This window comes from Pungitius pungitius, chromosome 1 (assembly GCF_949316345.1).
Source record: "Pungitius pungitius chromosome 1, fPunPun2.1, whole genome shotgun sequence".
In the NCBI taxonomy this organism is placed as follows: domain Eukaryota; kingdom Metazoa; phylum Chordata; class Actinopteri; order Perciformes; family Gasterosteidae; genus Pungitius; species Pungitius pungitius.
This window is the reverse complement of record NC_084900.1, coordinates 25,328,648-25,352,810: the sequence shown is the minus strand read 5'-3', so window position 1 is coordinate 25,352,810 and position 24,163 is coordinate 25,328,648. Positions and strand designations below refer to the sequence as shown.

The 24,163-nt window shown below is 43.9% G+C and overlaps 1 protein-coding gene across 5 annotated transcripts in view; it reads left to right on the top strand.

Annotated features, from left to right (window-relative positions):
* bsna (bassoon presynaptic cytomatrix protein a) overlaps positions 1-24,163 on the top strand; it is a 98,463-nt gene that overhangs the window by 14,126 nt on the left and 60,174 nt on the right. For 4 of the 5 annotated variants that reach the window (XM_037478475.2, XM_037478473.2, XM_037478471.2 and 1 more), the window contains exons 2-3: positions 1,939-2,575; positions 20,093-21,799. In XM_037478475.2, coding sequence (XP_037334372.2) covers positions 1,939-2,575; positions 20,093-21,799 — 2,344 coding nt within the window. Of the gene's footprint in view, positions 1-1,938; positions 2,576-19,076; positions 19,396-20,092; positions 21,800-24,163 lie in introns of those variants that run through there. The other variant, XM_037478476.2, reaches the window with a different exon arrangement.

Here is a 24,163-nt window from a genome sequence, read left to right as displayed (position 1 = left end):
ACACACACTGTACATGAAAATATGAAACATTTTTTATAATAGTATATTATAAGTTACTTAAAGTGGTCTATACAGTATCACACACATAATGACCATCTCTGTTGGTACAAAACAGGTCACAAAAAAAAGAAGAAACAATCACAAAGCTACACAGCTAAAACAAAAACAGATAATGTTTCAACAAGAGCATTTGAGCGATGAAAGCTGCTCTTCAGTATTTATGTGTTCACGCATCGCACAAAAAGCTGGATGTAACAATGTAAATTAAACTATAACTGGAACTGTGCCAATAGAGGCTGCTATGGCAACAGGACAACCAGCTGACACCAGGAGTTTTGCTCATTGCTCACAGTACTTGACAAAAGTGCAAACTGTAGATTCAATTTAACAGTGAGTGCCACTCTCTTTCTCTTCCAACCTCCTTTACCATCTTCAGTCTTACGTTTCTTATCCCATCTACTTCAACCTCTCTGCTGGGTGAATCAGAGGAGCTTTGAGGTTTTTGTTGAGTCACCCGCCTCCCCTCCAAACGCGCACAATGAACCACACAGCAACTCACACTTTGCACACGACTCCCGTATGTGTGTCCTTTAGTGTGTGTGCACATCGTGCAAAAATCGCACAACCACCAACCAACGGCTTTACCTTGATCCTTCAGGCTGCGGGTGAGCCTTTGCCCCTGGAATAGCTGTCAAAGCGGTTAAACACTTTGTTTGATTACCGGACACTTACACATTTCTTTAATTTTGAACAACAAGAGCGTTTCTGTGAGCGATTCAAAGTGAGAGCCATTTAGCGTTGCGTGAGGCCCACGTCCCTGAAGAGAGCGTGAATAAAAAAGAATGAAAAAGGTCAGATTCAACAAAATAGAGAATAGAACATTGGGAGACTGAAAAGATAACAGTGAGTCAGAGACAGAGAGGCAACGAAGACAGGAAGACAGCAGTGATTGAGAGACGGGGGGGCTGTGATGTAAAAACAGGAGTTACTACAGACAAAGATTACAAAGGAGAAGGAATAGAAAAGAGAGGAAAACGTGCAGGAAGAGTATCTGTCATTAAAGGGACGTGCATTCTGGAACGTTGTGTGACTGACGGACAGTAAATCAACATTTCCATTGTCTCTGTGCAGGAATACACTTACTCCTACTCATTAAATCAATGACAGCACACACAATGGAGAACAATAGCATAGACCTGCGACTGTAATCCCTTTCCACTTCAACACTGGCGATCGCAGTCCTCACCGTGACCGGGTTGCCCACATTGTGCGCTCAATGGATATCGTCCAGGTGTGCGTGGATGCGGCTTATTTTCTGCCGGAATCGGTTAAGCTCGCACCGCCTTTGACGCGCAGTAGAAATGTGTCTGCGTGCGTGGTTTTCCTTTTTAATTTGTGGATGCCTGTTGTCGTCCCATGGCTTTAAGAAGGGAATGAATACGTGATTATTTTGCTGGTTTTAAAATGTTGTTTCTGCTTCTGGTTCTCTCACAATGAGAAAATAATTCAATTTGTTTGTTGATACAGTGACAGTTACCAGGCGCTCCTGTAGTGCATTTACAATAATGCTTTCAAAAAAATAAGATATTTTTCTCATTTAATACGGGGGTGGCATCAACCAGCGCCCCGTATTACATTTACTCTGCAACCTCTGCAAAAAATAATATTACTGTAACATAATTGCAATTTACGATTTGAATGCCAGAAAGGTTAAATCAGACTTTCTTTGCCCAAGTTGCAACTATATGTATTTATAGAAAGTAATTTTGGTGCGAACTCCATTTCCCCCACTTAGTTACTGTTACTAAGTCTGTCAGATTAGCAACTTCACATTTGTCAAAAATTGGTAACAATTAAGTCCAACGTTAGAGGGTAATGCTTCAACAAGATGTGGTTCACACAAGTCTCACAAGGACTGTCTTTGTCCCTCTTTTCTAGGGGTCCGATGGGTAGCCCCAAGCCTGGGATGCAACAAGGAGGCCACGGAGGAGGAGGAATGGGAGGAATGGGAGGAATAGGTGGAGGTGGAATGGGAGGTGGAGGAATGGGAGGAATGGGAGGTATGGGAGTAGGAATGGGCGGAGGTGGAGGAGTAGGCTCCAGACCCGGGGAGCCCTACCGCCTCGCCACTCACGAGACTCCCACTTCCCCGCGACACATGCAGTCAACCCAGGGTCCCGGAATGGGTCCCGGCATGGGTCCTGGCATGGGGCATGGGCCGGGGTCCGGCCCCGGCATGGGTCACGCTCCAGCTGGGTCCAGCATGGTAGGCCACGGAGGTCAGCCGAGTCCCGGGCAGCACGCCTCCCGCCGAAACCTCCAAGTCGACTTCAGCGGTTCGGGCGGGTCCAGGAGGGGCCGCTCTCCGTCCGGGTCTCCTGATCGCGGCGTGACGCCCACCTCGCCCTACTCGGTGCCGCAGATCGCTCCGATGCCGAGTAGCAAACTGTGCCCAGTGTGCACCAGCACGCAGCTGTCCAACCCACCGGCTTTACCCAACTACAACACCTGCACCCAGTGCAAGTCCACCGTCTGCAACCAGTGCGGATTCAACCCCAACCCGCACCTCACTGAGGTAGGTCATGTTTCCCAAGGAGATGTTTGTATGAGTTTGTTTATGGTTGAAATGCACTTATTGAAAGTCGCATCGGATAAAAGCATCAGCTTAATGACCTGTAATGTAATCCATGGGTGTTTGTGGGATTCACGTTTTCCTTTTTTTCTTTTCTTCTCATGCTTGTCCTTACTTTGCCACTGTAAATAAGCGCCACATGGCAGGATTGTTGTATTTTACTGGCGGCGTAAATGTAATCAATGATCAAATAATGGTGCTTTATAGTGGGGCATTTGGGTATGAATATAATCTGCTCCTGCAGGCAGTCACAGTTGATTAATGTTTCGGCCTAAGATGATAACCAACAAGGGTAAGTTCATTCCAAAAGCTTGCAACTGGTTTGAGTCACATTTAGTGTGGGCGGAAGAAGAGGGGAAGACTTTTTTCTTTTCTACTTGTCAATAATGCACTGTTGGCTTGAACTAGATTGAATTAAAGCGAGTGAATGAATTGAACGAGTCAGGGCAGAGAAAGTGGACTGAAAAGAGGGAGAGATGGTAAAACATTGTCAAGTAAATACTCGCAAGAAGGAATGAGGAACGAGAGTAAAATAAATCATAGAAGCTGTGTGTGTGTGTGTGTGTGTGTGTGTGTGTGTGTGTTGTTTATGCATGGCTTTGTACTCCAGGTCTGATAGACAGCGAGTGTAAGGGCTCAGCAAGTGGCAGTAATTCCACTTCCTGTGGATCTGATAGTATTCCCATCAATGTGCAGAGGCAAGACACGCAGATTGTGACACTGTGTGTCTGTGTGTGTGTTTTGAGTTCATTGTGCTTCTCACAGGTGGGATCTGAAGACAGGAAGTCAGAGAGAGAGAGAGACAGAGGAAAAAGACAATGACCTGTAAAAAAAAAGAAAGAAAAGAATGCCACTAAAGTCATTCAGAGATGGATGGAGAGGTGGGGAGGTTAAGAGGCCCTCTTTGATAGAGAGGACGTTGGCGCTTTCCTTTGGTGATGGGTTCAAACTATCGGCACCGGTGTCAGCGTATGGTGACAGATATTAAATCTCAGCCTCCCTTGGCAGGCGGCAAAGGCTTCAGACAGCAAACACAACCAGAAGCACGAGGCCACGTCTGATATATTAGTCATGCTGGCCCCCATTGATCCCCACTGATGTCAGGTCCAGGGGCGTATTATTGGCAGACAGCACGATAAACACTCTGCTGGGATTAAACAAACAACTTTAGTTTTGTTGTTGTGTCCATTTCTCATTTGCTATTGTGAGGGAGAACATTCTGCACCTCATTCAGCCAGGTGGCCCAAATGCTAACAAAACTAGCATCCTCTGTCCAGTGTAAAATATGAACAACAATGTCACACGGCGCTGTTCATTTGGATTTGAATTACTGGTATTTTTGGAGCTGCATCCAACACTCTCCCACAAAGTGTCTCTTTAAAGAGGAATTTGAAAAATGAACTAAAGCAAAATAATATTCCTTCCCTCCCTCCTGATCTCTGCTGAGGTACACAGGCTTGTGCATGTGCTCCTTTGTTTGTGTGTGAGAAAGCAAGAGAGATACAAAGATGAGAGGGAGCCAGAGTGAGTACTACAGGTTTGTAATGGTGGATAACGCTAATGAAGTGGAGCGAGGGGGCAGTTCGATGAGCCTTGGATTTAGAGATTTGACTATTTGACTGTGCTTATGATAGATTAACACACACACAAACACACACTTACGCACCGTTACTCGCTCAACATAATTCATGCAGGAAGACTGAGAGATAAATTGGTATGTTGATTCCTTTAAGGAACCCACAGGGATTTCATGGAGGACAACATGGAAAACAACACAACAGCACCGGATCGAGTCTTCACCTACAACACACAACGTAACAAGTGGAAAAAGACTTCATCTGAGATTTTTTTTTAGAAAGTTAGTGTTTATGTAATTGAATATTTTCCTAAAACATAAATGATTTAAAAGCTCTGCAGCGATTGTCTCTCGCCTGCACCGACTTCTGCAGATTACCGCACTGGTCCGGTTATTGTTTTTGTTCCCATGAGTTCTGGATTAGCTTTCTTTTCCAATTAACATTTCCTATCTCGTCCTTTATGGTTCATGCCAATCAATGTTCTCTTAATCGAATAAACAGTAGCACCCTGAAAAACCTTGATTACCTTGTACTACGCCCCTGATTCTATTCGCATCGGATAATATTGAGCCGACGTTGCCAGAAAAGCCAAAAACATTATTATATACAGTATCAATAGGTCAAATAGGACTATTTAACAAGCACAGAACCTCATATGTAGTCCCCTCATGCCGCCCACATCGCTTTTCTTATCCACGTTAGAACTCGAAATCCTTTAAGAGGTGGAAGAAAATAACCAAAATAAGATTTAAAAAAAACAGTTGGTTAATCTTGAGTAAAGAAAAGAAATGGTCCATTTGCTGCACAGTTGTGTGAGAGTCTATCACCCTGTTCCTTCTAGAATCACAGTTAATTCTTGTATTCAATCGATGGCACTCTGTCCTGGTAATCTAATAACCACTGCCAGCTCCATATCTTGTTGCGTGCGGACGTCTCCTGCGTCAGATAACACTGGGAAGACTCAATCTGTAGAGGGACACCAATTAGAAATCCAGAGACGATGATCAGACAGATTATAGTGGATGTATCAGGAAGGGTGGCATTTAAGAAACCAGCTTCCAGGGTATTAATTGACCTTTGTGACATAATGATGAGTGATCTTCTACCGACATAGACCACGCATCCTAGGATTGTATAATAGGGCTTTACGTTACTGTATGACCAATGGATGTAAACAGAGACCTGAACCTTGTGTTTGGTCTCAAGCAGTTTATCATAACAGTTGATTCAGCTAGAGAGAGGATGAATCCTGCTGACTGACCTGGTTCCCTCACTTTTTGGATTGAAACTTGGTTTAAATATTTCCCACAGATTAATTGTAATAATTCATGTTATTACTTACATTTTTAATCTACCATTTTCTATCATCTAGACATGTATGTATGAAATGTTCCTCTTTTCTAATTAGCAAATGCTAAAGTAGGGTGGTGAACATGGTGCGAACCTGCTTAACATCACCATGTTAGCATTTTTATCGTGGCAATGGTAGATGGTTGGCATTAGCATTTAGTGCAGATGCAGTACAGTCTCACAGGGATGTAGACCATTAGTCTATGTGTTACTGTCCTTCAAGCATTATGTCCATCATCTGTATTAAGCACACTAGCAATTCAAATAATGAGTTGTTTTATTAAAAGAGACTAGAAGCATCTCTTATTTTATCAAAGTCAACTGCAAAACTACTGGCATCATTTTTTCTTCTGCAATAGATGAGAAACAGCAGAAAGCATCAACCCTGAGTGTTGTTGCAGCTCTCATGAATATGGATGAGAGGTATTGAAACGACCACGCGCCATGTGTTTGCAACTCACTTATGTGAGTTGTTCAACCCATGAAAAAAGTACACCTGAGATAGATGCTGATGCTCTGGGTGTAAAAATTGGGTGTCTGAAAAGAGGTTTTTCACCTTTTTTTGCAGATTTTCTAGAAATGTGAAAACAATTTTGACAGTCGTTTTGTGCACCGCAGCCGTCCAATAAGACCACCCACTCAGTAGTCACGGGCCCACAACTAGTGGCACTCTAAACTGCCTCTCTCTCTGCTCCAGCCCAATGTTACATGAATGCAACATCCAGATGCAACATTTAAATTAACCAAAGCTCTTTGAGTGTGTTTATTGGCAGCTTGTGGTTATTTAGTTGTCAAGCATAGCTACGTAAAAACAAATACATTGTGAACATTGCAAATGTGATGATACAAGTTGCTTCATAGGCCACAAGTGAAAGGCATTCAATGTATGCCATTTTGTGGAGGCTTCTATCCAGACGTGCCTTCACTGGGCAGTGCAGTGGAAATGGAAGCTCTATTACGTTGGTTGAAAAGAGAAATAAAAAAATCTGTATACTGACTTCCATACGGTTTGGAAGTCAGTATAGCATCAAGGTAACCCATACATTGTGCATCAACATGTTCACTCACTTCCCTTTTCATGAAAACAGTGATTAAAAGCATGTAAAAGTATTTCTCTTAATATAATATATTTCTCTTCCTGTGTGTGTGTCTCTTTGTCATCATGGCAAAGTGTGGTCCTCTACACACCTACACAAAAATAATCGGGTTTGTAAAGTTAGTTATATGTCTTATTGCTAGTTGTGCCATAATTGTAAAAGTAGATAAGATTAAAGTATCTTTCTCTCTCTCACTCTTTGATTTGTAGATCTCTATCTATGTGCGAATGAATAAAAAAGAGACTACAAAAAGAAATGTGTTATAGTGCAAGAAAACAGTAGAGATACCGACAGAGACAGCTACGGAAGAGAGAAGAAGTGAGAGAAGAAAGCGAAGAAAGGAGGATCAAGAGAGGCAGAGGTGATAGACATGTACACAGATGTAGACGGATTTAGGATAACGGGACCGCAGACAACAGCAAGTCGTCTCCACTGCTGAACTGTGAAGTGGAAAATGACTTCATCACGGCTAATTATCCCCTTTCAATTGTAGGTCACATACACATAAAACTGTAAAAAGCAATATAATTATCATTACCAGCAGCCTGTTGCACCAGGTAAACATCATTTATTTTCTCCAGGTTGAGTATAAAGTCCACGCTTAACGATGTGTGGAAAATTACTGAAGAAATGATGTTAAGACTAAGCGATGTTTGCTGGTTTAAGTCTGTGCAGAATGTGACAGGCTCTCTACTGATGCCTTTTTCTGGGCAAAAATAATCTGAAGTTATAATCTAAACACTCTGTGTGGTCCTAATGCTGGCCTGCCTTTTCCTGATGGCATTCCTGCCGATATATTGATACCAATGTAATTGCTAATGACACAGGTTACAGGAATGACAGCAATTACCCCTCCAATTTCTTGTCTTGCAGGTAATATATTAGTCCCTTTATGGCCGTTTCCTAGAGGAACCAAACCATTTGCTAACAAGGACCAACAAAGGACAAAAAATGAATGTTTCCTCTCTATTGAGGGACACGACGGCATTGACGTCAATGAGACGGCGTGTTTTCCTTCCCTTTGTCTATATTTACAAAACCCGATCTCTCCTCCCAAAAATATCTCTCTGTGATGTGCAACAACAGAAACGAAAGCCAGTCAAGTTTTATTTGGGCGATGAAACGCCATCACATTGTTGCCAGCTAAATGGCTCCCGAATAAGCACAAACATCCTCCAGGATTGCTCGCCCACCCGAAACCAGCGACCCCCAACGGTGACACCGTTTGAACCGACTGGAAGCTTCCTACCGATAAAAGTGTTTCTAATTGAGATGCAGCAACAGTGTCTTAGATGCAGACCCTCAAAGCAGTGGCAAATAGTTCATAATAGTCATTAGCGGATTGTTAATGAATCCTGACATGCAATTGGCTTTGGTTGGTCACCTCTCAACTTCACTTAAATGATGGTAAAGCATTTCCCGAGCAGCGCTGGACATGTCCAGGGCTGGACTGGTAATCGGGCATACCGGGCACTTGGGGGCCGGTCGATAGGCCTATTCAATTTTTTATTTTTTATTTTTTTTGCTTTCGACCGGCCCATAAAGCAGGGACAGCGGCCCATTGGTTCATTTTCCATACTGACACTGGGCTGGCCCAATCATCTCTTAGCAGGCTCCATCCCCTCCCTCTCCGTGTGTCAGTCAGATGCATTCAGTGACTCAGAGCCAGAAGGAAATGTGTGGATTAGGATGGAGAAACGTAACGTAAGAGCAAGGGGGGTGCGGAGAAATTGCAAAAAAACAAAAAAAAAAATCTAGAGGTTGATGCCTCAACATGTTCAAAAATAACCGACATGTTTAGTGCTGTAGCTTCAGTTTCCAAAACTACTACAGTACCTGACGACACGTTGCAGGACCAGCAGGTGAACATAGCACGTGGAGGAGGAGAGGTGACTAGCCACAGCGATAGCGGTGCTTGCGGCTCGCAGGCAGCAGAGGAGAAGGTGCAGCAGAGGAGAAGGTGCAGCAGTTGTTAGTCTGACAGTGAAGTCCAGGAGGGACAGAGTGAGCAGGAGAGTGTCATTGAAACGGTAAGCAAGCAGGTAGCTCCATGAACAGTGAGGGAGTGTTCATCAGGGCGGGTGCATGAGGATAGTGTGTGTGGGCCTGGCTGGGCCACAACCAAGATGATGACGATTTAACTGTTACCTCAATTTCATGAATGTTATAATAAGGCAACAAACATAATCGTTGTCGGTTGTTGCTATTATAAAGTCTGAGTGTCAGGTTGTCATTTGTCAAATTTTCACTTAAAAGTTACTGCAATGGCCACTCAGCTAAAGTCAAATAACACAGCATAAGCTATTATGCACTGTTTTTGTAGCTAGCAGAGTTGAGAGTTCACTTATTCAATTGTAACTTGGGATATTCTAATGTATGTTACTTGGGGGTTAAAAACCCGTTTTGCATTTTGAAAGCTGTATATTCAACTAACTAGATATTTTCTAATGTTTCATCTGAATTTCCAATATCATCAATATGCAATATTACGGCAAGTGAATACTCTGAATTTTATATATATAAATTATCAGGACGTTTTGTGTGAGTAATTTGTTTGTATAGTTTTTTTTTATAGGAAGTGTCTCAACTATTAGAGGTAAATTTAGTTTGGTGTCATATTAAAGAGGGGTTTGTGCTCTTTAAAGGGATAGTTCACCCAAAAAGTAAAATTGTGTCATCATTAACTCACCCCCAAGTTGTTTCAAACCTGTATGAATTTCTTTATTTTGCAAAACAAAAAGAAAGATATTTTGAAGAATGTCGGTAATCAGACAGTTGATGGACCCCATTGACTTCCATAGTATTGTTTTTTTTCCAATGGAAGTCAATGGGGTCCATCAACTGTCTGATTACCGACATTACTGTCCATGGCACTTACAGTAGTTCTCAGCTTTGTATGGGTTTTTGGGAACGGAACAGTAGATGTGCATATCTACAGGGACCGCAAGGAATAGTGTACTGTTTGGTGGTTGTGTCCGACTGATTGAGGTGGGCCGGTCGGAGCAAAAATGCCAGGGTCCTTTTTTTGTCCCAGTCCAGCCCTTGGTGATAGACATGTCCGTCTCTCCCGTCTTCGCCGTGGTAACAAGGGAGCACACATTCCGTCCATCATTCTCCATCTTTCCCTTGTTCCCCTCATTCTGGGTGTTTTAGGTCCACATTTCTTCCTTCCTTCCTTCTCTACCTTTAATCCACTTTGTTGTGCTTCATATCCGCCTCTCACTTTCTCCATCTGCTCTCGCTACGTCTTTCGTTCTCTGCGCTAGAGGAAGCAGCCTGTCAAGCATTGCTATCCGTAGAGTGAGCGGCGAATCAAAAGGCCCCGGCGCCATAAACCTCCGCCGAGCAGAAGAAATCCTATTTGAAAGCCTCCAGATGCACTGACAGCTCAGTGGAGATGAACACACACACACACACACACACACAAACACACACTGAGGCACATATATACCGCATATGAACAGAGTAATGCGAAAGCTGTATGTGTGACACATATTCTCACATGCGTAATGATGCAGCAGCACAGAGTGTATGAACAGTACACGCTTTGTATGGACACACATTTGCTGTGAAGTAAATAAAACCACATTGATCTTTATTATAACAGAGAACAGATAAAAGAAAGATTCCTTTGGTAAGTTAGTTAAAAGTAATTTGAATAATTCACAAGCCAACAAAGAAAACTCATGCCAAAGTCGTTCCACCCAAGACAGTTCAGCTCTTTGTATTTTTTTTTTTTTTACTGTGAAATGTGAAAAGCTGACAATGCATACAAAATACAAAATGGTGGAGGCACATCTCCCCGTGACCTCGACCCCTCTTGTCTTCAGAGCGGTGAATTCATCATGCAGTATTGGCTGGTATGACATTTAGACTTGTCTCGGTAGTTCCATCATGTACCGCTCGCACCAAATTAAGTTAAATGTTGCTAAACCACGAGTAGGCTGACTCCGGGCACTAAAATCAGGAGAATGTTAATGTATCTTAATGAGCGGTCACGCTGGCCTGTCGGTTTTTTTCACGGTCCATACACCAAATGAATTCAACATTAGTGCCCAAAGGAAGCTTTGGCGGCCATGTTGAAGGATTTCCTGACATGATGCACCTCGGCCAGCTCGGCGGTGTGTGTGTGTGAGAAACAGCTGGGCACATTCGCATAATGAGCAACGGAGCACATGTGTGTGTGCGTCCGGCGGCGTCCTCTCTGAGGAAATGACACAGCCTGAAATAGAACATGAATACAGTATAGAAATAAACTTTACACCGTTCTGTGAGACAGTTCGTGTTTGACTTGCAGCAATAACACCTCGAGCTCTGTGTTACCGCCCTGTTTTTTTCCAATCAGTCACACTTTACTTCTTCTTCTTAAAATCCTGTTTAACTTGATCTCCTTTTTTTTCTTCTCGCCTTTATCCTCGCCAGCATCACTCTGAGCTCTCGCTGTATTTTTTTTTGCTTATCTTCCAATCACTTCTTCCTGACACCTTTACACTTCCCCACTGTTAACCGTTTTCACACCTCGACCGAGAACACGACCGTCGTCAACGGAAGCCGAGTGATCCACGGGGAAGATCGGCGTATCCACGGCACGCTGAGACGCCAGCGACTGGCTGGCTGGCTGCCATGCGGTTTCCATGTGTGGAGCTCGGCGGGCATGCCGGGGACGTCACGGCGGACGGCGCACGTTTCGGCGGCGACTGTGATGTCAGCAACATCACGAGTGTTAAAGGAGCCCAGTCAACCTTTTGTGGAGCTACTGGGGCGTCTCTACCTCCCGGGGTTGACCTCTGCACGTGAAACATTAGATAAGAGTCCACTGGTATGGTTTAAAGTCAGTTTATTCCTCCGGTTTTGCGGTCCAAAAACCATTGGCCCCTTCCGGGGGTCCAAACACCCGACAAACACTGTGAATGCACAACCTAAATACCGTGCTAATTAGTTCTTAGTGGACCACCACCCAGTGATAATGGGTGAATTCCTTTCATTTAGCTTTCATTTTCTTATCCTTTTTCCAGGGACACCTCAGATGCTTGAGATGCAACGGTAATGGTGTGATGTAATGGTCACCTGTTATTGGAATCAGGAACCAGGAACATTTATTGCTGAAATACGTCAGCACGGGCGTACTGGATGGGACGCACCGGGCTTTCGCGACCCTTCCCCAGCAAAGCTGTCCATCCGGATGCTGCGATCAGCTGGGGACACTCAAAGCACAGAAAAGAGAGAGCGAGAGAGAGTCATTTCATTCTCTGCTCAGACAGCTCCGCGGTGCCTTCAGATCGCAACTAGTTGTTTTGCTGCCATATTGTTGCTCTGAATATCAGTGAAAACTGTGAATGGGGATTTGATGAAATAGAAAACTGAACTCCGCTCCATTTTCTTGCATTCCTGGCGACTCTTTGGAGAAGGCCTGGGAACTCAAATGCAAACGCGTTTGATTCGCTTCCCACTGGGGCTCTTTGAGATGCCATTTGCGATCGTTGTATTTTCATTGGAGAGAAGCATCTGCCAAACGGCGTTTTTATCAGCTTCAACCATCGTTGTAATGGTATCACTTTCCCACTAGATGGAATATATGGTGTCAGTGAGTGTGTGTGTGTGACTGTACGGACAGTTTAGGATTATCTCATAATGTAGAATAAGCATCTTTTCACCGAGACTCCCGTAGCTCGTTGTGACACGTGAAGAAACAGTCATTCCAACCTCAGTAATTGAAATAATATACATTTTTATCAGACTGATGAGGTTTTCCCTGCTGTCTTTTTAAAAGGAGCATCCCCCCCCCCCTATATTGTACATTTGACTCCCACTTCTCATCTTCCCTTTTTTGCAAATGCCCTTGTGTCTCCTCCAACCCCTTCACCCTAATTCTTCCTCTTTTATCTTCTTGCCCTTTCCCTCTCACCTAATCTCTTTCCTTCTCGCTCCGTCCCTGCTTCTCTGACCCATCTCCTGAGATGTGCAGCAGAAGAGGGGCGAGGCATGGGAGCTTTCTGCATGTCTAGTGAGGATCGCGTCTATTCAGGGAAGTAGGTTGGCATGGAGGAGGGAGGAGGGGAAAAAGCTGGAGGAATTGGGGATTCTCTCTCCACATGCATTAACCATGAGGGGAGAGCAGCAGCAGAGCTCACACCTGGACACACACACACACACACACACACACACACACATCTGCAGTTGTACCCGTGGACACACAAAGAAATACAAATACATGAGCACGATTAACAAAACGTATAACTAGACATAGGAATATAGTCAGCTCACATGGGCCCTTGTGAACACACACACACACACACACTTACTGAGAAAGTGCAGCTGCAAGCCCGGCAGTTCAGGAATGGGAATTAATAATGAGTTGCTCTAAATGATTGATGTCTTATGCTGGCACTCACAGATACCTGCAGATGAGAAGAGAGACACAGAGACAAACTGCCCCGTCACAGAGCGTGGCTTGATTTAGTGTTAACGAAACAAATATTCATCATTCATCCATGACCCAACCTTGTTTCCCCTCTTGATGGTGTCAGTCTGTAGGTCCTCAAGGGTCAATGAAATAGGAATTGTTTGTAACTGCTCTTTTCTGTTCAGAACAACATGAACATCGACAATTCTAACTATTGGAATCCATTATTTCATTTGATGTGGTCAAGATTGGCCAAGTTTAGTTACAAACCACTCGAATATGGCCTAGGAGGATCATAACCGGGACTTTTATCATCACGCTTACCTTGTGGTTATGGTAAGGGGACGGTCGTGGGCAGGCGTCAGATAAAAACAACGCTCACTGTTGGTAGGTGATTCTGTGTTGTGGCAGTCGCTGACACGGCTGGTGCCTTTGTTTCTCTCGGCAGGACGCTCTTGTCTTCCGATCGTCGCCGTCGAACGTACACAGACGCCACGGATGTGCAGCCCTATCACACGAGCACACGCGGGAGGTGTGTGATATGGTGATGTGTTGGAGATAAAAAGACAAGAGGACAGAAGGAGAGCGGGGCTTGACGGAGAGGCAGCTAGTGGCTATAAATGGGTTTTTAGAGGCAGACTGGATGTGTCCCTGCATGATAAGATGATTTGAGGTGGAGGTGATACGACGCCATCACACTCCCATGCAAACGGGTCTGCTTGCCCTCTCTGTCTCGAAGCCTCCAGACCACCCTTTGGTGGGATAACCTCAGTGAGGTTGTTCACTCAAAAAGTGAAAAGCAGATTAAATTAATGTTAAATCAATTAATCAATAGACTGTTAGCACGTCACTTGTCCCCTCTGGGAAAAGTCTGAAAAACGTTCTACTTTTCTTAAAACTGTTGCATTCAGTCAATGCGCAAAGAGGTCAAGATAATAGTAGAGGTGCTCCCTCAATAATGAATATTTCTCATGTCATAGATACAACGGCTGCCTGTAGTGACCACTCCTTTGTTCTCTTTCTTTGTGCTTTTCCTACTCCTGATTCAATTATCTATTTTTGAAATGCTCCCAAATGCTTTATGAGATATTTTTCATTAACCCATCCTGGCAAGACTACTTCCTGGTATTTCTTTTCTGTATGACTCAAATCTACTATCTAACTATCGATCTGCAGCAGCACAGCCTTAGACCAAGGCTTTAAATCATAAGTTGTGCACTCTCAAACACCCACACATATTTCTTCTTAACATATTGGACTGGACTTAAAGTGCTGAGGCAGAATTTAATTAACAAACGTGCATTATAGTGTGATAGTGGTCAATACAATCGACCAGTTGGCGTTATTCAGTGACGGGAGGCAGTGGATGAATAGCGCAGGTGGTCTGTGCGTGTGTGTGTGTGTGTGTGTGTGTGTGTGTGTACACTGAGGATGGGTACGGGGGGGTGTTTATTTGCAAGACTGTCACCACTGAGAGTAGACTGAGATGGCATGATAACAACAGGATTTATGAACTGGGAAACACATATTGGACTGCGTGTGTGTGTTTGTGCGTGCGGGCGTGTGTGTGTGTGTGTGTGAAGTGCGAGACGAGTGTATTTTATTACTTTCTCTTGGCCAGGAGCTTGCTGATGGTAATCATGCTGAGATGGACCTTTTTGTGTGTGTGCGCGTGTGTGTGTGTGTGTGTGTGTGTGTAGTCCATTCATCAGGACAAAGCAGGGAATGACCTGTCACCTGAGGTGCTATTAGGTCTCGAATGAAGCAGGAGTCTTTCTCGATGACTTTGGATGTTACATTTCGAGGTTCAGAATCGTCTTTTCGTTCACTGGTCCTTTTCTACGGAAGCGTTAGTGGGTTACAGGAAATGAAAGTGAAATTCCTAATTGATAAGAATGCGTTTGAGGTTCATTCAAACGCTGCATAATTTTCTTCCTTTCCTTTTTTCCCATTTAGCTTGTGAGGCTCAGCCACAGCTCACACAGTATATGCCAGAAAATATAACAATACGGTTCTTTTAGAGGTGGTGATGTAAATCATTAAAGGCTTAAGAAACCATCAGGACTCAAGGGTTTGAGGTGTATCAGTAAATGTGCTAGCCAATTTTTCCTCCAGTTTTGCAGCCTGAGTTTAACAAACTTATCCGAGATGGTTACCATCCGTCCTTATTATTTCCTTTGTGGTGTGAACACATGAACACAGATATACGGGAAAAATGACAGGAACTGGAATCAGATTTGGATCAGTTTCCTGCTGCTGACAAATGTTGAATGATTTCTCTTGAGTCACATATCAATGTCGGACTTGGGCAGAATGGCCGAGAGACTAGTTCCTTTGCAACAGAACACAGCTAAATTAACAATGTCAACGAAGTAAAAGATTAAGTGTGATGACACCTTGATTTTTCCAAATCTTACGTAGCGATATCATTTTTTTCACTTTTATTAAAGCTATCATTTGTTATCGTTAAACCTTCAGTATCTAATCCTTCAAAATGTCCTCAATCTGTCAAACAATGACTTACACGTCCTTCCTTTATTTTGATACCATCAATCTTCTTGTAGGTGCATTACCCCATTAGTAATGCATGGATGAACCTGTATTAACCATAATTATAGTACAGTAAGTGTTGTCACAATGAACAATTCCAGGACGCTTAACATGAAGCAACTAAATGGAATTCAGAAATTATCGATTTTTCTTTTCTTTAAAATGGTTTGCATTTTTTTTTTTTATGTAGGCTATGATGATGTTCTTAAGTCTCATTTGTGTGCAACCAGCCAATTTAGTGCAGAGTCCTTGCTCATGTTTTATTATAAGTCTAATGCATAAATAAGCCTTGCAGTGCAAAATATCCAATCGGGTCGCCTCTAATTAGTGCTCTAGTGTTATGTTGAAGACTAAGATTGACTCAATACGCAATAAGAAATATGTCATGGGTGCAAGTAAAGGCCATCAGCAAGGCTAAGCACGTATATGTGTATGCTTGGGGGCTACAGGATGCGTCATATCAACCTCAGAAGAAGGCATAAAAACGTGTGTGTTCCTGAGTGTTTCCATAATTAGCTCTAGCATCTCAGTGCTTCCTTATGGGAATACTTCCTGGAACGTCCTCTTCTCTGTGAGGAATATTGATCAGTACATTAGTCTGCTGCATGGCTGTGTTGCGGTCGGACAAACTGTTCAAGAGCCTCCACTCAATGACTGACAGTCAAGATAAATGGGAAACCTACGGCATGTGCACCCTGCACATCCTGTGCAGGGTGCACATGCCGTAGGTCCACCTTGTCCACCTTTTTAATTTAATGCATTCCTCGTCATGGTAAATTTAATATTTGTTGCAACATTTTGAAATATCACGCGGTAACTCTTCATGCTCGTTTCGTCAATAAATGTGTCTTTTACTTATACCACTTACAGAAATAACTTCAAAGAATTTCAAATGGGAAAAAATGTTCTGTTGCCACGGCAACTGAAGTACCGGTGATTGACCCAGTCAAAACGAAACAACATACCTCCACATTAGAAGCAATCTGTTGTTGCGAGCTATGAGGGAAATACTGATTGTTCAGTATCAGGTGACTTAGGAGTTAGGAAAGCATAATTTACCCTGATGAAATAATTCATATGTAACCTTTAAACCAGGAAGTACCCAAGCTTAAAGACATTTGGGACCACTTATTAATGTGATTTCTACGAGATGTTCTTTCATTTAGTGGTTTGGTACTTGTTCTCATCTCTCCATTGTCCTGCATTTATATTTTCCTTTTCTCCCTTTTGAATAGCACTTTGTTACCTGTTACATTGAATTGCTCCTGTTCTTCTCTCCTTCACTCCACTCTGGCCTGAAAGGCTGCACACACCGTGTCGATGGACAGGTCCATTAAAAGCTGTGCACATGTCCCTGTGTGGACGTGCATATGGATTCTGCAGGAGCATGTGAGGCTGTCCAATGCACTACAGTACAAATGGGTCTATGTATGTATATGTGTGTGTGTGTGTGTGTGTGTGTGTGTCTACAGTCTTTGCCTGTTCCCATGACAGAGAAAGGGAGCTACTCAGCTCAGACCACCACGGCCAACATTGAATCTAATGCCCGCGGTAGACTTCAGTTGCCACACATCACGCCTGTCATTTCCATCCACTCTGAGCCCATTGCAGCTCTAGGAAAGTCATTTCAACCTTAGTTTGTTGTAATGAAGGCATCTGTAACCATGTCATACTCATATTTATGTAATAGACCTCCCATTGTTTCTCCAAAGTGGTGAAATGAAACATCACGGCTCGTGCAATAGTCAGAAGCAGGTGTTGTTCCCTACTTCCACTCCGACGATGTGGTTATATTAAAGGCGAATGCCATTGTCAGATGGTTCTGATGGGGTTTCACCTCATCATATTTGATGCAAGAGTTGTTTTGTTGTGTTGAGTGAAGTAAAGTTAAAGGTAGGAAGTTTTCTCCGGGACATGACGTTACCACTTGTTCTGTAGTTTGGAGATCTGTGACGTGAATATTTTATGATGACAGCTGGTCAGCGAGTCTCAGCGCGTAGTGTGTGTGTGTGTGTGTGTGTGTGTGTGTTTGTATCCATGTCGCAATTTTCATACCACAGCCACAAGGAATATCTCAAACTTTCTTTTCTCCCTTATCCAATGACACAACGCTGACTTATTTTTAAAGGTTAGTTTTTGTGTGCGTTGGTGTGTGTGTGTGTGTGATTATGGTTTACATTGAGGGAGTGAACGTGTATAGAGCTCTAAATCAAAATAGAAAATGTGTGACCACATAGACTACCAGGTTACCCACTTTGCGTCCTATTAGCTTTTCTCTCAGTGAATATCAGGGTCAGAGAGATGGAAGGAAGGGAGACCTCATAGATTCCCTCCTCTATGATGTTTTAATTCTTTGGTTGGATCTCGGTTTTTCTTCCTTTGGCCTCTCCGCTCTTCTCTTGGGGTCTTAAGGCTAATTAATGACAAATTACATTAGAGTCACGATGAACTGTGCTCCGTGTAACTTCCACTCTTACAGCTGCTTGATATGGGCTTAGTATCACAGTCCAACTATTTATAACAAATAGAAGTTCTTCTTTCATCTGCACTCATTTTCTTGTAGAACTCCCGTCCTGGGTTTTTGCCTGAATCTGAATCTTTAAATGAACGGGATTCTTCCTCCCATGTTAGGAACGAGACTCACACAGGTGTGTTGAGGATTAACTGGGTTTAACCACAGTGAGGCAGAGGTGGATATTCTGTGCTGCTGTTGATTAAGCCCGACACGATGGGAGCTGACGAGCTGCCTGGATTAAGAAACTGCTGACTCCTCTCCCTCCACAGTTTGCTCCGTCTCCCTTTTCTACTCTTTCACATCCCTCCTTCCCCCGCTTTATACCTCATTCTTTCAAGTGCTCTGCTGCTTGTGAAGAAAAAGAAAAGACTGTGACTCATTAAAACCAGCCCAACCCACCTCCCCTTCTCTTTCTCCCTATCTACCTCTCTTCATCTCCCTCTTGCTATCTTCATCAGATGTAATTATGGCATCACAACGTGGGAGGAGCCTGCACAGCAAAATTATACTTTCAAATCTCCTTTCGCTTCAGCTATTCAAGGAACGAGACCTACATTTTTAAGCTGATCAGAGAGAGAGAGAACAGAAAAATGGGGGTGCAGAAGGAAAAGAAGCAAAATATGAAAGTGTAGGGGGATGTGAAGGAGAGAAGCAGAGAGCAGGGGAAAGACAGCTACAAAGAGAATGTGTTAGGGAGGAAAGGAGGATGTCAAGCTGTAGCATTGGCTGCAGCCGCTGAGTTAACAGAATGGGATCAGTAATGCTGCCAAGCTAGAAACTGCCAGACAGCAAAGCCGGCACAGTGGGAGGAAGTGCTTAGTTTGGGTACGTGACTGATGCAGACATTTTCTTCTCCACATCTTCCCCTCAAAAAATTGGAGCCACTTGTCCTTTAATAACAGGGAGGGGGGAGGGGGTGATTCAGTGGACATCGAGCGGGGTGATACAGTACGTTTGCGCATTGCATTATGGGAAGGAAAGGGGATGGGAGAAATGCTAGAAACGTGCACAGATTTACCAGCTCTGCCCTGGTTGCAGAGGAGCTAAAATAGCACCGTGCATGGCGGCTGGAAGGTTGTGTTGGATGCAAAGCCACAGTAGGACAGACAGAAGGACAGCCGGTTGACACAGTTTCAGAGAGGAGCTGTGTGTTTTATGCAGTCGGGAGACATCAGAGAGCCAAGCAAGGTTCGGACACAAGGGAGTATCAGCTCTCATTTGGAGGAAGAGGAGAAGGAAGGAGGAAGACGTGGAGATGAGGAGAAGAAGGGGTGATGTTTTTATTCTGATGGATGTTTCTTATTCATTTATTCGACCTTATGTGTCTGTCATGTGATTGCTATATGGCTCTACGTGCTTACCTGTGTATCCGTGTGGATTTATCTGTGTGACTGTGAAAGATGCTTTTGGGGTTTCGGTTCAGCAATCACGCTGCAGTTATGGTTGATTTGCCTCACTCTCATTCTATTTTTGGTTGATTAGAACTATTCTCTCTGTATTTCTGTTTTCAACGGGAACAAACGTGGTATGTTCTATGTGTAGCCATCCAAATGCACTCTCTATTATCTAAAGCTTTGAAGTTGGCTGAATGAACACAGTGTACATGTGGTTATGAAGAGATAGTGGTGCCCTCTCGCAATCAATAGCTATCGGCTTTGAAAGGGAAGATCGAATTAATCAGAGAGATTTTTAAAAGCTATACTGTCTTTTAAAATTCCTTCAACCTCAACAGTCGAGAGTAATGAAAACCAAATATTCTCATTTTTAACTCCAGTAAGGTCTCAAAGATCCCTGATACATCACGCTAAATCTGGGCGGTTACATATATGATGATGCAGAATACATCTAAAATGTATTTGTTTTCCCTTTGAACAAGCTCATGTGGGATATCTATGTAATACAAACTAAAATGATTATACTCTGGAGAAGGTTATAATAACTTGCAACCTGTTTGTTCTCTGTCTGCAGGTCCAGGAGTGGCTGTGTCTGAATTGTCAGATGCAAAGAGCTCTTGGCATTGATATGACCACGCCTCGATCTAAGAGCCAACAGCAGATTCACTCTCCGTCCCACCAAGCCAAACCCATCGTTCAGCCTCAGCAGCCTACACCTCAGCCAATACAGCCAACAGCAGCGGCACCGTCCAAACCTTTGGCACAGAGTCAGCCCAGCCAACGCCAACTGCAGCAGCAACATCCACAGCAACAGCAGCAACAACAGCAGCAACATCCACAGCAGCATCCACAACATCAGCAGCAGCATCAGTCTCAGCCTTACAGCCAGAGCCAACCCTACTCCCAGGCCCAGCCATACTCTCAGTCCCAGCAGTATCCCCAGTCTCAGCCCCAGTCGTACCCTGGGTCTAAATCAGGGCCACAGGCTCAGCCCCATACCTCTCCAGGCTTGCAGAGACACTCAGGCTCTGGCGGCTCCCAGATTCAGACAGGGTCCCTTCAGCAGGGCATGCGGTCCGACCCATACTCTCAGAGAGATACCGGGGCTCCCGGAGTTGTTGGTGTCCCTACAGGAGGTCCCAACCAGCCAGGGGGTCCACGGATTCCCCACCCAGGCGCTGTGCCCCTCCCCGGCTTGGCCAGGGCTCCGTCCCAGCCCGATCTGGGCCGCGGATCTCCAATGCACCAGTCTATGGCGCGGCACCATGACCAGACCAGAAGCGCTGGGTCTTCGCCGGCCCACAGACCTCAGAGCCAGGCCCCTCCTCCTGCCCAAGATGGCTTGACCAAGCTGTTTGGCTTTGGGGCCTCGTTGCTCAATCAGGCGAGTACCCTGATCAATGTTGACCCTTTACCCACTGCCTCCACCCAACCAAGCCCTGCACGAGGCAATGTGGTGTTCAGTAATGCAGCTTCTGACAACAGGCAGCAACAACAAGCGGCCCCTGGCACCAAACCATTCAGTATGGCGGGCCCTCATGGTTCAACTCAAATGGGTGGCCCTCAAGCTTCGAGCAGAATGGGTGGCCCTCAAGCGCCGAGCCAAATGGGTGGCCCTCATAATGCGAACAAAATGGCTGGTCCACCTGTGCAGAGCCAAATGGGAGGCCCTTATCCACCAAGCCAAACGGGAGGCCCATATCCACCAAGCCAACAGGCGGGTCTTCATGCACCAAGCCAGACAGGAGGCCCTTATCCACCAAGCCAAACGGGGGGTCCTCAAGTGCAGAGTCAAACGGGAGGCCCTTATCCACCAAGCCAAACGGGGGGTCCTCATGTGCAGAGTCAAATGGGAGGCCCTTATCCACCAAGCCAAATGGGGGGTCCTCATGTGCAGAGTCAAATGGGAGGCCCTTATCCATCCAGCCAAATGGGGGATACACAAATCAGTGGACCCCATGCACCAAGCCAGAAGCAGCAGCCCATGCCCCATCAACAAGGAATGCCGCAAAAACAGTCACCCTTGCATCATCCGAAAGGCCTGCAAGGACAGCAATATCAGCAAACACCTACTCATCTGCAAAAGGCACCTCAGAAGCAGGAGCCTGTGGTGGCCCTGGTGCCTGCTCCAGAGCCTGTGAAGCCTAAAGTGAACTGTCCTCTTTGTAAAACCGAGCTGAATATCGGCAGCTCCGACCCGCCCAACTACAACACTTGTACTCAGTGCAACGGCCAAGTGTGTAACCTGTGTGGCTTCAACCCCACGCCACATCTGGTGGAGGTAAGAGTGTTACACACACATGCAGTGCAGTGTGCACACATTCTAAAGTGGCAAGTCTCTCACACACAGATACATACATATATATATATATATATATATATATATATATATATATATATATATATATATATATATTCCAGCAAGAAGAATATTGTGTTCAACGTGCTGTTTTATGTGTGTATATAAAAAAGGACTGTCCACAGATGCATTGAGCGTTCACATACTTGGTCAATTGAACCACATTGTTTTCATGTTTTTAAATCCTGGCAAGATTATTTTGACAGTAGGACTGTGAAACGGCCACAACCTTTAACAAACAGGCCTAGATTCCACGTTCACACATTTGCAGTTTACTGAGTGAGCGAGTGAGGGAAGAAAAGGGAAAGAGATCCAATTAAAATACTAGTATTTGAATATCATCTTAAACTGCACAAATTAGCTATTAAATGAGTGAAGCCTAGTCTTTAGAAGCAAAACAAGAAAGAACGAGCAGGAAGAAAAGATGAAGAGCGAAATAAAAAGGCCAAAATATTAATCTGGACACAATGAGCAAAATATGCAAATACATGAGAAGACATTATGCAAATAAGGTCGAGGTGGTGGGAAGAGAGATAAATATTTAAGGGCAAAGGATCAGAGAAGCTTGACTTAAAGTTTGGGTAAAAGTTAAATCACTAAACACAGTTATGCTGTCTCTCTTTCCTCCAAAATGATTCTGCTCATGCCACAATGAAGCGAGTGTAAAGGTTAACTACCCTCTCGCCTCATCATTATTGATCCAGACACTGGCAGAAGAAAGACAGGTTGCAACAGAAGTAATAAAGGTGAAAATAGAGACTTCAGGAAGTATGTATTAAGTTCAAAATTACAGTTAAGAAGGGGATGATGTTAAAAAAGTAGAGACTCGGAGTGGAGAGGGAAGAAAACCGGAGGAGTAAACAGATGAAAGACAAGACAGGAAGAGGCAGAGATGCGTGTAAATCCGTCAGTCAAGCAGATCGAGAATGACTCGTGTTTACTTTCTTTGAGGCAGCGTGACGCCTTCGGGGTCGTCGGGGAATACAGTTGTTGATAACACTGTAACACTGAGATTAACCTGTATACAGCCCCTAGAAGGCTTTATATAAGTTATAGTATAAGTACTACTACCATGTATGGGACACATAAAGTATGCTCATGTTCCAAATGTTATTTAGACCGTGACAATGTAAAAGCTATTGACAGTCACATATAGATATTCAGATACAAAGACATAGAATGAAAAGAGTGTGTGTAAATCTTTGTGGTTGTATTTTGTGGATTAAGGCCTGGAGCCCTCCAGACAAGGTGAATTGAAAAAGAGAATAGACAGAAGAAAGATAGGAAGGGACAGGATGACGGAAAGTTAAAAAATGAATACAATGACAAGCAGACAAATGTTTTTTCACTGTTTTTGAGAGAAAATGATGACACAATAATAATGTTAACTGCAATTAACTACTACTAAGTTCTAGTCATTGTACAAAAAATGAGAATGACTGGAGAAAATGGAGATCACATTCAAACATGAGAACTTTTTTTCTATCTTGACAATTGTAGAATGGGTTGCTGTAACATTTGGTCCATGTTTCCCATCAGATGAATTGTATTGGCTGAGATCTTGTCACATGGTCCCTGTGAGCATGTGCCCATGACAGCATTATGTATATATTATATATATATATATATATTCCATCTCCGTAGCGACCCAATAAGGAAATGCTTGTCTGCGTCAGTAGATTGTATGTGTCACTCAGTAGTCTTTACCATATCCATCCCACTAACATCCCACTGAATCCACTTTATTGCCAAAGAAAGACATCATATTCCTGAATAAATGCAGCTGTACTAACGATTGCTGCCAAACTAAACTTTTTTGGTTGAGGGATAGAGTTGCCTACTTCACTCCTCTTCTCACCATGCACAAGAATATGTCCTGTGACTCAATCCAACATTGGGCCTTCACTAAAAAATGAATGCAGGCTTGATTAATCAATAATTCAGCAGAGTTTTATTTTAAATAGAAATGGCAGGAGAGATGAAATATGAAAAGAGGCGGGGGGGGGGTTGCAGTGTATCCTGGAAAAGAAGAGATAAAGATACTGGGTTCATTCTGTCCCCTCTGTCCGCTCTGCTTCTCTATTAGTCTGCCTCCCATAGTGGCCCTCACCTTTCCAAATACGTATTCTCCTTTAGTGTAATCATTATTCCTTGTGTTTGTGCCGTCTACTTTGATGGAGCTTGAAAGGCCGCAGGGAGAGTCTGAGACACCGTGAAGCATGTCGTGTATATTCACGTAAAAATCAACAGAAAGACATTAAACAGAATTACTCAGCCTCTGATGAA